At 37.6% G+C, this 13,333-nt stretch overlaps 1 protein-coding gene across 7 annotated transcripts in view; it reads left to right on the forward strand.

Annotated features, from left to right (window-relative positions):
• Window positions 1-13,333, forward strand: part of nav2 (neuron navigator 2) — a 256,802-nt gene that overhangs the window by 139,229 nt on the left and 104,240 nt on the right. The window contains exon 1 of one of the 7 annotated variants that reach the window (XM_023331794.1): window positions 3,042-3,182. The exons of 5 other annotated variants lie outside the window; for them this stretch is intronic. In XM_023331794.1, the coding sequence (XP_023187562.1) occupies window positions 3,132-3,182 (51 nt within the window). In that variant the 5' untranslated portion in view covers window positions 3,042-3,131. Of the gene's footprint in view, window positions 1-3,041; window positions 3,183-9,613; window positions 9,776-13,333 lie in introns of those variants that run through there. One more of the 7 variants, XM_023331793.1, reaches the window with a different exon arrangement.

Below are 13,333 nucleotides of genomic sequence, written 5' to 3' on the forward strand. Positions count from 1 at the left end.
TATTTTTACTCATGTAAAAGTAAAAAGTAGCAGGAAATTACTCTAAGTAACAGTAAAAAAAGCATTTGGTAAAAAGTCTGCTCGAGTACTGAGTAACTGATCAAATTTAATATTTAAAACTTACATCATCAGATAGACCAAAATGTAAAGTTAAGTGGAAATTTTTGTATTTTAAGGATGACAATATTTCATATAAGTAACAAAAAACTAACAATCAGGAAAAGAAAAAAAATTCCAAATCAGTTTCTTTCAATATAAAATGTATGAAACTTTAACAGAAACTGCTGGTGTGTGTCTGTCTAGTGAATCTTTGGTTAAAACATGTTTGCTTTTCATTAGGTGGTGGAGAATCTAGAAAGCTTACTCAAGTAAGAACAGTGATGCGTCCTAGTAAAATTAAATACATCATAGTAAAAATACTCCTAAAAGTATTTTTTTTCCAAAATGTTACTCAAGTAACTGACAGACAGACTGCATTTACTCAAGTAATTAAATAAATGCAACTAGTTATTTCCAGACTCTGATCTACAGTCATCGATATATTATTACTGGATTCGACATATTAGCCGCTATAGCTTGTAATCCGCACATTCAGGCGCAATAATGCATTTAATCATCCCCACAAAACCATTCTGTTCCAATTTCTTATTGGATTTCTATAAAATATGGATTAAATTAAAGCTGAGAAAACTGGCAATAGAACCAGGAAGAATTGGTACTTCGCTTAGCTCTGCAACAGTTTGGTGGAAAAATCAACTCACTGTTGTTGGGTTCTTTGTGTGGCCATTATTAAATGTTTTTATTATTTCATACTCTGATGAAAATGTTTGTAGGGACACTCATTTATGAAAAGAAATCATAACTCATACTCATCATCATCACGTCATGGCTACTGATTTATTAGCTTAATTACACAAAGTGTTTGTGAGCAAACGGCAATTACTGCAACCAAGAAGAAAACAAAACGTGGTTGGTACAAATGAAAAAGATGGAAGTCCATTTTGGTCTTGACGTGTATGTTTGTGTTAGATTTCACTATTTTGCTACTATTAAACTGATATGAATCATTTAATGGCTTTTGTATTGCGTATTGCTTTTGGCAATGCAGAGAATTAGGTGGAAATATCACTTTACACAAATCAGAAATACTGTTATTTTAAGGAGTTGAAAGCATTTTGTTCAGCCTGCTGGAAGTGATCAGGCCTCCTGCTGCTGTGGGAACTTTTTGTAGATCTTGGGTCTTTCCCAAAATTCAAATTCGGCTTGTAATTTGTGGTCAGGAATGGAGTGTGTGTGTGTGTACAGGGGGTTGGAACAAGCTTGAACGGAGAGCATCCTGCACTGTGGATTCTCTTCCACACTTACAAATATATAAATACTTGGGCTATGAACCCACGGAGCACATGCACATAAATACATGGGTCCGCATCGGGCAGCGAGTTGTGAGTGACGGCTGATCAGAGAGCGGTTTGGTCCATCTGTGTTTGCGGAAAATAAAACTTGGCTTTTCTTCACAGCAAGAAGCTGTTTAAAGAAATAATAATAACTGGAAAGGAGATTGTTAGCCTCGAGCTTTAAGTGGTTTGGCCTTTTAGCTTTTTCATTTCTCACACTGCAAAAACACAAAATCTTACCAAGTACTTTTAGTCTAGTTTATAGTTTGAATATCTTGGCACACTCAAAAAAAGACAAAAAGAAAACTTACAAGTAACGTTTTAGCAAGATAGAGGAGCTTAAAATTCACGTTTTGCATGTTTTTGTGCTTCCGTTTGGTTCTGTACTTCTAAAAACAGCTCAAGTGCTTAAAATACCACCCAGCTGTTATTTGACTTCAAATTAATGTTTTTAGATGTCTGGAAATGAGTCATTTCAAAAACTTCTGGAATGTAACATTACAAATGAGCAGGCACAGCCCCGTTACCTAGCAACCCCAGCAAAGCCCAGCCGATTACCTAGCAACCTCAGTAAAGCCCAGCGTGTCACCTAGCAACCCAAGTGGAGCTCTAGCACATTTTGTCAGCTGGTTTTACTTCTGTAAGTAACTTTTCAGCAAGACATAGGAACTTGTTTTAAGTAAATAATTTCCTAATATTGATAAATAATACTAATTCTACTGGTGTCAATAAAGAAAACAAACTGATTGACAGCAAAACTTTTAAGTTTTTGGTTAAAGTTAATTTAGAATCCAATTCTGGCTGGAAAATAAATCATTTAATGTTGTCAAAAAACATACCATGGTTTCTATTGGAAATATATCAGTACATTTGAAAAAGACTAAAATAGAGATTAAAAAATAAATTTTAATCAAGATATACAAGCTTATTTAAGGTAAATAATTCCTTAATATTGATTAAAAAGTTCTAGTTTCACTGGCAGATTATTTCAATTTTAACATGGCAAAAATCTCATGTTATAAGTGAAATAATGTGCCAGTGGAACTATTATTTTTAATAAATTTTAAGTGATTATTGACTTAAAACAAGCTCCTTTATTTTCCTGAAAAGCTACCTGTAAGTTAGTTTTGTCTCATTTCAAGAGTACTAAGACATTTGCACTAGAAACTACTGTAGACCAAAAATACATGGCAAGATTTGGTCTCCATACACTGCGATTAAAAGTTCACCCATCATCGTCTTTTTGCTGCTTTTCTTCCATTTTATTGGGGGAGGTGTGCTTTATCGGGGGAGGGGTATGAGATCTGTCCCTTTCTTTTTCAGTCTCCTCCCGTTTGACCAAAGGTCTATTGAAAAGCAATTGCACAATGTGTTGCTGTGGGCAAGGAGGAGAAGGAGGAGGAGGAAGAGGGATCCTGCATTTGGTTTGGCAGCAGCTCAAAGCAGCAGCAGAGGCGGCGGAGCTCCTCTCGCCTTTCACCTCCTCTCTGGTCCAGAGTGGGTGGGGAGACGCTGGAGGGACCCGGTTCTTCTAGTCCAGGCAACCAGAGACCTGCTGGGTCCCAGCGTAGCAGCAGCTCTTCCTTCAACCTGAGAAACCGTTTGGGATTGCTTGGATTTTTTTTTTTTTTCCCCACTCCGGTTCTGTTGGGTTAAAGTTGGTCCTGATGTGACCCATCAGGACCCGACGGGTCCACCGGCCGTCCTGCTACATGTGAGGCAGGTGTATGAAGCACCATGAGTTTGATGTTGTGCCGCTGGGAGCAGAACAATTTCACCATGAAACTGGTAGGTGGGTCACTTCCAGGGTCAAGTACCAGCTGGGATTTGGGTAATTATCAGCTTTACGTGTTTTTCTGTCGTCAAAATGTGTAAAACTGTGACAGAATGGGAAGCTCCCAGTTTGCTAAAAGTCACTATAGACATTCTTGAATTGAGGATGGTTATTTCTACAGAAGTTGATTAGAGTCACTTAAAAAAAGAATTCTGACTTTAATTGACATTTTTTTCCCATGATATTAACTTTTTTCCTGCATATTTTTGAATTTTCTTCTCAGAATCCTGACTTTAATCACAGAATTTTGACTTTTTTCTGAGAATTCAGACTTTTTTTTGCAGAATCTTGACTTTTTTTCCCTCAGACTTCTTACTTTTTTTTCATAATTCTGACATTTTTTCAGTATTCTTACTTTAATCTACTTTTTTTTTTATCAGAATTGTTACTTTTTTCTCAGAATTCTGAAATATTCTTCGAATTGTGACTTTTCCTATCACAATTCTGACTCTAATCTCAGAATTTTGACTTTTATTTAATAAAATTAGTTTTTAACTTAAGAAATCTGATTTTTCTTCTCACACTTCTAAGTTCAGTCTCTGAATTCTGACTGTTTTTTCACAGAATTCTGAATTCAATCAAATTTTGTTCTCAAAATTTTGCCATTTTTCTTAGAATTCTGACTTTTCTTCTAATAATCCTGACTTAATCAAAGAATCCTCACTTTAATCGACTCTTTTCTCACAAAGGCTCACAAATCTGACTTTTTTGCAGAATTTTGTTTATTTTTCTGCAGAATTCTAAAAAGAAAAATTCTCAGAATTCTGAATTTCTTCTCACAATCCTGACTTTAATCTCAGAATTCTGGCTTTTTTTTCTCTCTTTTTTCTTTTTGCAGAATTAACATCTACATTTTCTGAGATTAAAATCAGAATTCTGAGAAAAAAGTCAGAAATTTGAGATTCAAGTCAGAATTTCTGAGATTTAAGACATAATTCCCTTCTTTTAGTGGCCCTAATTCTTTTCTGTATGTCTCTATGGTGATGTATTATTTATAGGGCTTGTCTCGTCAGGCTGTAACAATGCAGCAGCTTCGGTGTTGGATTACTAGAAGGCCGCGGATTAGCAAAGGGTTTAATATAAAGGGAAATGCTCTGTGGTTTCCCCTCACCTGATTCCATCTTTCACTTTGATGTCTGCTTGGAAAGTTACAATCGGGTCAATTACGCCTTTAGAGTTCTGCAGCACAAGCGTGCACAAGTCTATTTTCCTTTGAAGCATTAGCAAAACATCATTCTTTGACTTTGCTTTGTGCATTGTTGCACAAACTGACTGTTCAGGGCAATATGGTGCTGCAGAGGTGGTAAATATTCAGCAGAGTCTGGGATTCTGAGATAAAATACAAAGCAGGTCAGCTGCAGAAAAGACATGTGGAGCAAAGAAATGGAAAATCAAACCTTTGTAAAGATTTCAGAGGTGATAGCATTAAAAGCAGCAGATTTATTAAAAGTCATTTTATTCAGTAAGCGCCCTGTTGAGGCTCTTTTTCTGCTTCTCTTTTTCTTATCTGCATCTATTCTGGTGCAGAGAGGAAGGGAAAGCAGTGGAGGTTCCTAGATGAGTTGATAAGACAGCTTAATTACACAGCTAACCCCCACACACACCAGCTGACAACACACCTCTATGTCGGCGCGCTCATGTGTGTGTAAGCAACAAAAAATAAGTGGAACCGACAACATAAGCATGAAAACATCAGCACATTTAGAAGATTAAAATGACCCGCCGTCAGTGTTATGAAGTGCAGTCGATGTTCGTAATCTATTCCGTTCGATTGATTATTTGACCGTCATGGTTGTCATGTCAACAAATGACCTGCGGTCCATAAATCAAAATTATTGTGCCACTTGCAGAGGGAAGGCATTTGATCCATTTTAAAGCTTATTTTGTTACATTTTTCATCATAAAACAGTTTTCTTTTAACAATATGTGTCTAACTTGTTTGCATTTTGTAATTGTTTGAAATGTTGCCAAAGCCTTGAGCTTATCTTAGGTCTTCTCCCGCTTGGCTTACTACGCCTTAGCCTCGGGGGAAAATGGTAACTAATGTGGTTTTATTTTAACATGGACTCTGAAATCGCTAACCAAGTCTGAAATACATTTTTACACATTAATTCAGAACTTTGAAAAAGCTTATTCTGGTACTTCTTATGGAAATAAATCATGAGATTTAAATGTGATGTTGAAAAATAACCTTAGTTTTTACTCAGTTATTTGAACGATATTATTTTATGTTGTCTGGTGATAAATAATGTTTCTCGTGTGCTTTGATACTCATATATCTACTACATGTTAATGGACAGAGAATTAAGCCATAAATCCTCAACATTTCAGGCCAAATTTTATATATAAACAAACAACAAAAGCCCAGATTAATCAAATGATAAATTTGAGTACTTAATGATTAGAAAAATAATTTTTAAACAACTTTTTCTTGTATTTAAGATACCATTGAGTTGATTTAACTACTGTATAAAAGTCTCTAAATCGGCTAACAAAAGGAGAAGTTTATCCTGGCTAATTGTTAAAAATATTGTTAGAAATAACATTGCACTGCAAAAACACAAAATCTTACCAAGTAATTTTCTCTACTTTCTAGTGCAAATATCTTAGTACATTTAAAATAAGACAAAACAAACTTACAAGTAACTTTTCAGCAAAATATAGGAGCTTGTTTTAAGTAAATAATTCTTTAATATTGATGAAAAAGTTCTAGTTTCTAGCTGATTATTTCACTTATAAGTTTGGAAAATGTCTTGTTATAAGTGAATTTATCTGCCAGTAGAACTAGAGATTTTTCATCAATATTAAGAAATTATCAACTTAAAAAAACTCCTATATCTTGCTTAAAAGCTACTTGTGAGTTAGTTTAGTCTTATTTCAAGTGCACTAAGATATTTGCACTAAATACTAGACCAGACATTCTTGGTCAGATTGTGTGTTATTGCAGAGTAATGCAGTTTCAGGGATATGAATATTCCCATCAGATGTCAGGAACTCATATTCCCTCCCATCGCTTTGGCTTACTAGCATACGACTTTGTTTCCCATGCTCTACCAGCCGGGTAAAAGCCAAGTTGTTTGGTCTGCCTTGTATCTCGCAAGGCTTCTCTGAACCACACATGTTTTATGTGCCAAACGAAGTACAAGCAGGGACATGAGGGCTTATTTAGAGCTGGCCTGCTTCGGCTCCCTGCGGGCTGAAGCCACTTTAGAGGCCCGTGTGTGCGCCGGTTGGCAAGGAGGGTTACCGCCACGGACCAGCCGACTTCGGTTGGTGCTGCTGGTTGATCGGCTCTAGATGCTGCAACTGTTGATAAAACTCCATTGTTTTCATCCTGTATTTAGTCAGCTACTATATTTAAAATCCCATTCATTCACGTTTTTTATGCTTGGCTAGCTAGACTGATCTTCAACAGAGTTGGGTGGTAACTAGCTATGTTAACTCAATTACGTTTATGGAAAGAATGAACTTTTAGGAGTGCTTCTAGTAAGTTGTACTTTTTATTTTTACTTGAGTAATTTTATTATGAAGTATCTCTACTCTTACTTGAGTAAAATTTCTGGATTTTCTACCCACTGAATGAAAAACAAACATGTTTTTAAAAAAATTCACCAGACACAGACACACACTTGCAGTTTCTGTAAAAGATTTAAAAGTTTTTTTTATTGAAAGCAACTGATTTGTAAAAAAAATATTTTGCCTGATTGATATTTGTTGTTACTTTGATAAATTATTGACATTTTTGTCCTTAAAATGTCTAAAATTTCCACTCAACTTTACATTTTGGTGCGTCTGATAATGTAATTTTTAAATATTAAATTATTGATAATTTGATCAGTTACTCAGTACTTGCGTAGACTTTTTATCAAATACTTTTTACTCTTTCTTGAGTACAATTTTTGGGTACTCTGCCCTCCTCTGAACTTCAAGGTCTTCCTCGACTGGGGACTGAAGCGGCTTTTTAAGTAAATACAGAGTTCTCATTTGAAGTCACACTTCTGTGAATTTTGTGACCGACAGCCATCTTGGCAGGCAGTTGCTATGACAGGAATAAACAAACCTCAAGCTTCCTTGTTCCTATCTAATTTATAAACAATATAAGTACATTACAACTACTTGAGTACTCTACCCATCTCTGGTAAATATCAGTGATTTTTACTGCAGTACTTATACTGAATTAGCAAAGTTAGCTTAGCTAATGTAGCTTTTATCTGCTAGCTACGGACACGTAGCCTGCGTGTTTGTTACAACTCACTCTGCCAGTCATCAGAATCTTGTTATTCATATGAAGCGTTCGTATGTCCTTTACAAATCCATTGAATCTAAGCCATTTGAAAAATCTGGTTCCCTCCTCGCCTGTGGGGGCGCTGAAGGAAGCACTGAACACAAATTCCTTCTTCGCAAACTGTAAACAAAAACGATTTTAGCAGTTGTAGGATTTCTGTTTTCTCTCTTGTAAAAGATCACAAACCATTTCTCCTGCTGGTGCTAGACTCTCATGTTTGTTTTGGTTCTATTTACCCAGAAGGCCTTGCGTTGTAGTCCACTTCCTGCCTTTGGAGCTGTCTCCGGTCCGCTCGGAGTTCACACATGCATTCAAACCGCACCAGAGTTCACTTCAACCGAACCGAGACAGAGGTTTTTACGCGAACCAGAGTTAGTTTAGGCATTCACACCTCCACAAACAAACTGGATCTTCTAGACAAACAAGCAAAATTTTGAGTAAAACGAACTGAACAGTTGCTGACATGAATGTACCCTAAACGAGGTAGAGTTGGTGATAAGCTTAACAGAAAAAGTGCCCCTTAATCAAATCATGCTTAATGCCCTGTAAATCTCTGGGCCGGCCCTGGCTAACATGAAGTGGTTTTTAAAGGAGAATCCGTTTTCTGCCTTTCCGGTAACATCAGCCAAATTTCCATGTTGGTTTCTTGTTCCTTCTTAATGCTGCAGGGCTCTAATGGTGATCCATTTATTCAAACCCGATGTCAATGCGAATGTTTGCATGTATTTTAAATCAGTAATTTTAAATAAAATTACTGATTTTTAGTAAATATACGTAGAAAAAGGGGGAAATTTGGCGGTTCAAAGGAAAAAATATGAATGAAATTGCAGCAGATTGTGGTCCTCTGGCGCGTCAGGAGACATCTGTTCATATCTACCTCTGCTTACAAAGAGCTGCAGCCACTCACTGTATGTCTTTTTTAGATTATTGTGTTAGTGACTCAATCAGTCCATCCATCATTCTCCCAGCAGCCATCTGCTGGACGGCCCAGCTTGGGTCAGAGGGGATGTGCCGCCACATGTCACCCTCAGCTCACGGCAGCATGGAGACATGCTGACTCCTTATTGATGAAAGTGAGCAGATGGAGGTCAATAACCAAATATGCTCTGTGATATTTCTAAAGAGCCTTCAGGTTGTGAAATGTTCATCCTTCATCTTCTGAAGACGAAAGAATAAAACAAATGTTGCCAAAAGGCATTAAAGAAGTCAGGAAAACGTTGGATATATATATTGTTTCTTCTGTCCAAACTGAACTCAACTAAATTATGATTATTCTTTTTTAAAATTTGTATTCTTGTTGTGTGCTAACAAATGAATCGTTCTAGCTAGCTTCAACTCACTGAATCGACATATAGATAGCTAGCTAGATAGCTAGCTTCAACTTGCTAAAGCTATGTAGCTAGCACGGTAGTTTGAATTTGCTGAATCCTTCTTTATATAGATAGCTAGCTTCAACTCCCTGAATTGCTAGCTACCGAGCTTCATTCCCTGAATCTGTCTATAGATAGCTAGCCATCTGTGACTTGCTGAATTAATCTGTAGTTTGCAAGCTAACTTCAGCTCCCTGAATCTATCTGGCTCACTTCAGTCTCCTGAATTAATCTATCAATAGCTAGTTAACTTCAACTTACTGAACAGATCTATAGATGGCAAACTAGGTAGACTCGTATCGCTGACTTTAATGTTACAATTCTGACTTTTAATTAAGTTAAATCACTATATTCTTTTTTGAAGTGTCCCTAATGCTCTTCCGTAGAAAGGCATCATTTAAACCGCATAAAAAACACTTTTGCCGCAACATAAATGTCCCCATTTCTGCATGCTTTATGTCTCTACCTCGAGAGGAACCAAGTCTGCCTGGGCCTACTTGACTCAGACTGAATGACACTCAGAGAAAGACGGCGGCGGGTGGGCATGGGGCTGTAACAGTGTCAAGTTGTCTGAAGCTTCGCCGAGCTGTCTTGAAAAGGGGCGGGGGGCAGATATAGAGAAGCCTTCCTGTAAAGAGAGGTAAATCATGTCATGTTCCAACCGGCAGCAGCCCATAAAGACGCTGTGACGGAGATAAGACAGTCAGCGGCAAGTGGCCACTAAACCGCTTCTGTTCGCTCAGACTGCTCTCATCTTCTCAGGAATGTCTAGCTGTTTGTTTGGGTCTGTCGGTAATCTTCATCTCGGTGACGACCTCGCATGGCGCTCTATTGCGGCCTCAAGGTGCCGCCCAGGAGCAACAGCCGCTTCTCCTGCGAGAACTACAAAGTGGTAAGAAATGAGAAAGAAACATGAAAAATACGGCAAACATCAAATCATTTCTGATTTGCTTGTAGAATAACCAAACAGCCTGTAGGAAAACGTATTTATAAGGACCATAATCACTGCTGGTAGCAATGATTTCAACAGACTTAAATGCATAAAAGAGGAAAGGTCAGCTTGAAATAGACTTGTCATGAGTAGAACCAGATCTGCAGTAGCTGTTTGGATTTATTATAGCAGCTTCACACAGCAGAAGATACTTTGACACACAAAATCCTACCAAGTATTTTTGGTCCAACACATTCAACCAAAAACACCAAAAAACTTTTCAACAAGGTATAGAAGCTTGTTCTAAGTTAATTCCTTAGTATTGATAAAAAATAAGAACTGAAAAAAGTAATTATTTCACTTATAACACGACATTCTCCCACGTTATGAGTGAAACAATCTACCAATGAGATTATTTTCATCGATATTAAGGAATTATTTACTTTCAACAGGATGCTGTATCTTTGCTGTAAAGTTATTTGTAAATTAGTTTTGTCTTTTGCACTTGAAACAAAAATGCTTGGTAAGATTTTGTGTTTTTGGAATGTAGCATGCTAAATAGCCATATTGCTAATGCTTTGTTGCTTTGGTAACAAATGTTGGCAAAAGGCATCAAAGAAGTCAGTTTGTATTATTTCTTCCATCAGAACTGAACCGAACTATATTGTAATTAATTGTTATTATTATTGGGGCTTGTCCATAGCAATGCATAGGGAGAGCAGTGACTGACTTGCAAAGCAGGTTTTTTGCTTTTAAAAAGCGAAAAACCATCAAAATTTCCAACTGTCGAAACGCAGATTGTAACTGAAACCAACTGCAGCTGTGTTAAGAGTGAGAAATGATGTGGATTTTTGACCCCAAAACAATTTTGAAATCGCCGTCACGCCCACAAATATCGCCTAATCGGTATCAAACTCGGTCATGACATTGATACGCATGCCTGCTCCGGTAAAATGTTTTCGAAATTTTGCTAGGCCTTACGGTTTTCTGTCAAGGTGCTTCAGAGCGAAATCATGCGCCAGGGTAACTGACCCTCTCAGGCATTCATTTTTCATACTGAAGACACAGTCAGGGAAAGCACAGCCAGTACGCCAGTCCCCATGCACTGTACCAGGAACATCAAACAAACGGTGATCTTGCTCCAGTCATTTACGTTTGCCAGAATTTCAGACACAGATGGGGAAATGTCATGATGCACAGCATTCTGAACCTGAAAGTTATCAAGACGTACCTGGCTCAGGATGGCCAGCAGGCCTGTGGAGGGTCATCAGGACATCCATCAGGTGCCTCCAGGGAAGATCCATAGCTAGAAGATCTCCCAAGCAGCCGAAAGTCATGCAGTGTTCGGCAGTTTGACCTCACGAACTGCATGAAGTTTGTGAGGAACAAGAGTAAATTTGTAGAGTTTTATAGGCCAGGAGAGAAGGTAGAGATCTCTTTTTTTATTAAATGTTGTTTTGATCTGGTTAAAAATTAATGCTGTCAAAATAACCCGCAAAATGCAGCAGGTTCTGACTTGTGTAGACTGTGAGATGGCTGGACCGGTCTTGACAGAGACAGGTGCCCTGATTAATCTGAAAAACACAAGACCAAATGACACCACGGCATCTCTCTTTGAGCGCCATCTTCAGGAAGCGAGTTCTCTGAAGAAATGCTGCAGCTCTTCTAGAATAGAGAACATCTACATCCTCAACACAACAAATGTGATCAGCATGTTCCTGCATCGACGGCTCAGTGATGAAGACGGCGGACTGCTTCTGACTTCCAGTGCAACCATTGAAGTTCCTTTAGAAAGGGGAATTGTTCTGTCTATCCCCAGTCATCTGCTGTGAAATCCAAAATTCCCAGACGTACAATTTTTATACATATGTGATATGTGGACAAGCGGTATATAAAATTGAAGATGAAATGGTTACCGATGCAGATGAGGGCTGTGTAGAAGACATGAAGAGAAGAGCATTCATCTACTTCTACGAGAAGTACGCAGAAAGAGAGGACAGATTTAGCCTTCAGGAAAACAATTACAACTGTGGAATTGAACCAGCTGTGCTAATGGTGGTGAACTATAGAAACAAAGATAAGTATAGAAAATATTATCTGGTGTATGAAGACACGACAGACTATGAAATTAGCAGCCATGACCATTTTGTAGCTCTGTGCACAATTTATTTCTTATTTCGGCTGTTTTTGTTTTTGTTTGTTTTCTTTATTTACTTCTACTAAATCCTTAGCCTTTTCTGTCAGTCATTTTGATTGGTTGGTCTTTTCTTGTGCCATCATTTGCTTTATTTCACTGGCCATACCAGAATCACCAAACGCCTGAAAAGGTTTGCCCAAATGAAATCAGCTGCTGTTCTTGAACCCTTTGGAGTACATGCAAAAGCTTGGACTCTTTATGAAGATGTCAAGCTAACTTTTATTTCTGCAGTCAAATAATTACTTCTAGTACCTTTTCTCTCAATATGTTTGTTTAGTTTGTCCTTTCTTGTGCTGTCATTGGCTTTATTACTGTATTAAACTAATGACAGTTATGACACACGTGACAGTTAGCAGAGGATTGATAACCATAGCAACGGAACACAGGAGGGGATTGGCTGCTGGTTTGGACTACAAATACGCATCATTGTAGTTCTAACTAACACTCAGTTAAAAGAGAGGGCTTAGCTGCCGGTATATAACTGATTTAACCCAAACACTGTTACTCATAGGATTAGTGTAGCCCTTTAAAATAAAGCTTATTGAAAAGTTCAAAATAAAAGCCTCAATATCCCTCTGAGGTTAGTGCACTGCCATAGGCGGTACAATAATATTAGCCTGCGTTCTCTTTTTCTCCATTAGCAAGTGCATTAGCATTAGCCTTTTACCTTAAATAAGCTATTAACTATTTTTATTACTTATTAGCCATGTTTAGTATACTGAATAGGGCTAATCAATTACAGATAACATGCTAGTGATACACCACATTCTACTGACAGCATTTAGGCTTACATTAGCATTTTGGCTAATTTTAGCTTATACACTAATTTTAACATACTGACTGGTGCAAGTCCATGTTAGTCAACATTCTTGTGATTCTCCACATTCTACTTTGTAATTTTTTAGCATTTATGCTAATTTTTAGCATCAGAACGCTGGGTCCAAACCGATGGGCACACTTTGGCAGGCCTCGGTTAAATTTCTTCAGGAATTTTCTAGTTTAAATTTATACTACTGTTGTGTGCTATTCTGGGACAAACAAATTACTCGCTGAATCTGTCTAGCTAGGTTCAATTTGCCGAATATATCTGGCTAACTAATTTAAACCCACTGAATCTATCTATAGAAAGCTAGCTAGCTACCTTCAGCTCACTTAAACTATGTATAGATAGCTAGCAGGGTAGTTTCAATTTGCTGAATCCATCTAGATAGCTAGCTTCAACTCCCTGAATAGCTAGCGAACGAGCTTCAACTCAATGAATCTGTCTATGGATAGCTAGCTATAACTTGCTGAATCTATTAATTGACCCGCTGCACATGACG

The sequence above is a fragment of the Xiphophorus maculatus genome, chromosome 4, assembly GCF_002775205.1.
Source record: "Xiphophorus maculatus strain JP 163 A chromosome 4, X_maculatus-5.0-male, whole genome shotgun sequence".
Lineage (NCBI taxonomy): Eukaryota > Metazoa > Chordata > Actinopteri > Cyprinodontiformes > Poeciliidae > Xiphophorus > Xiphophorus maculatus.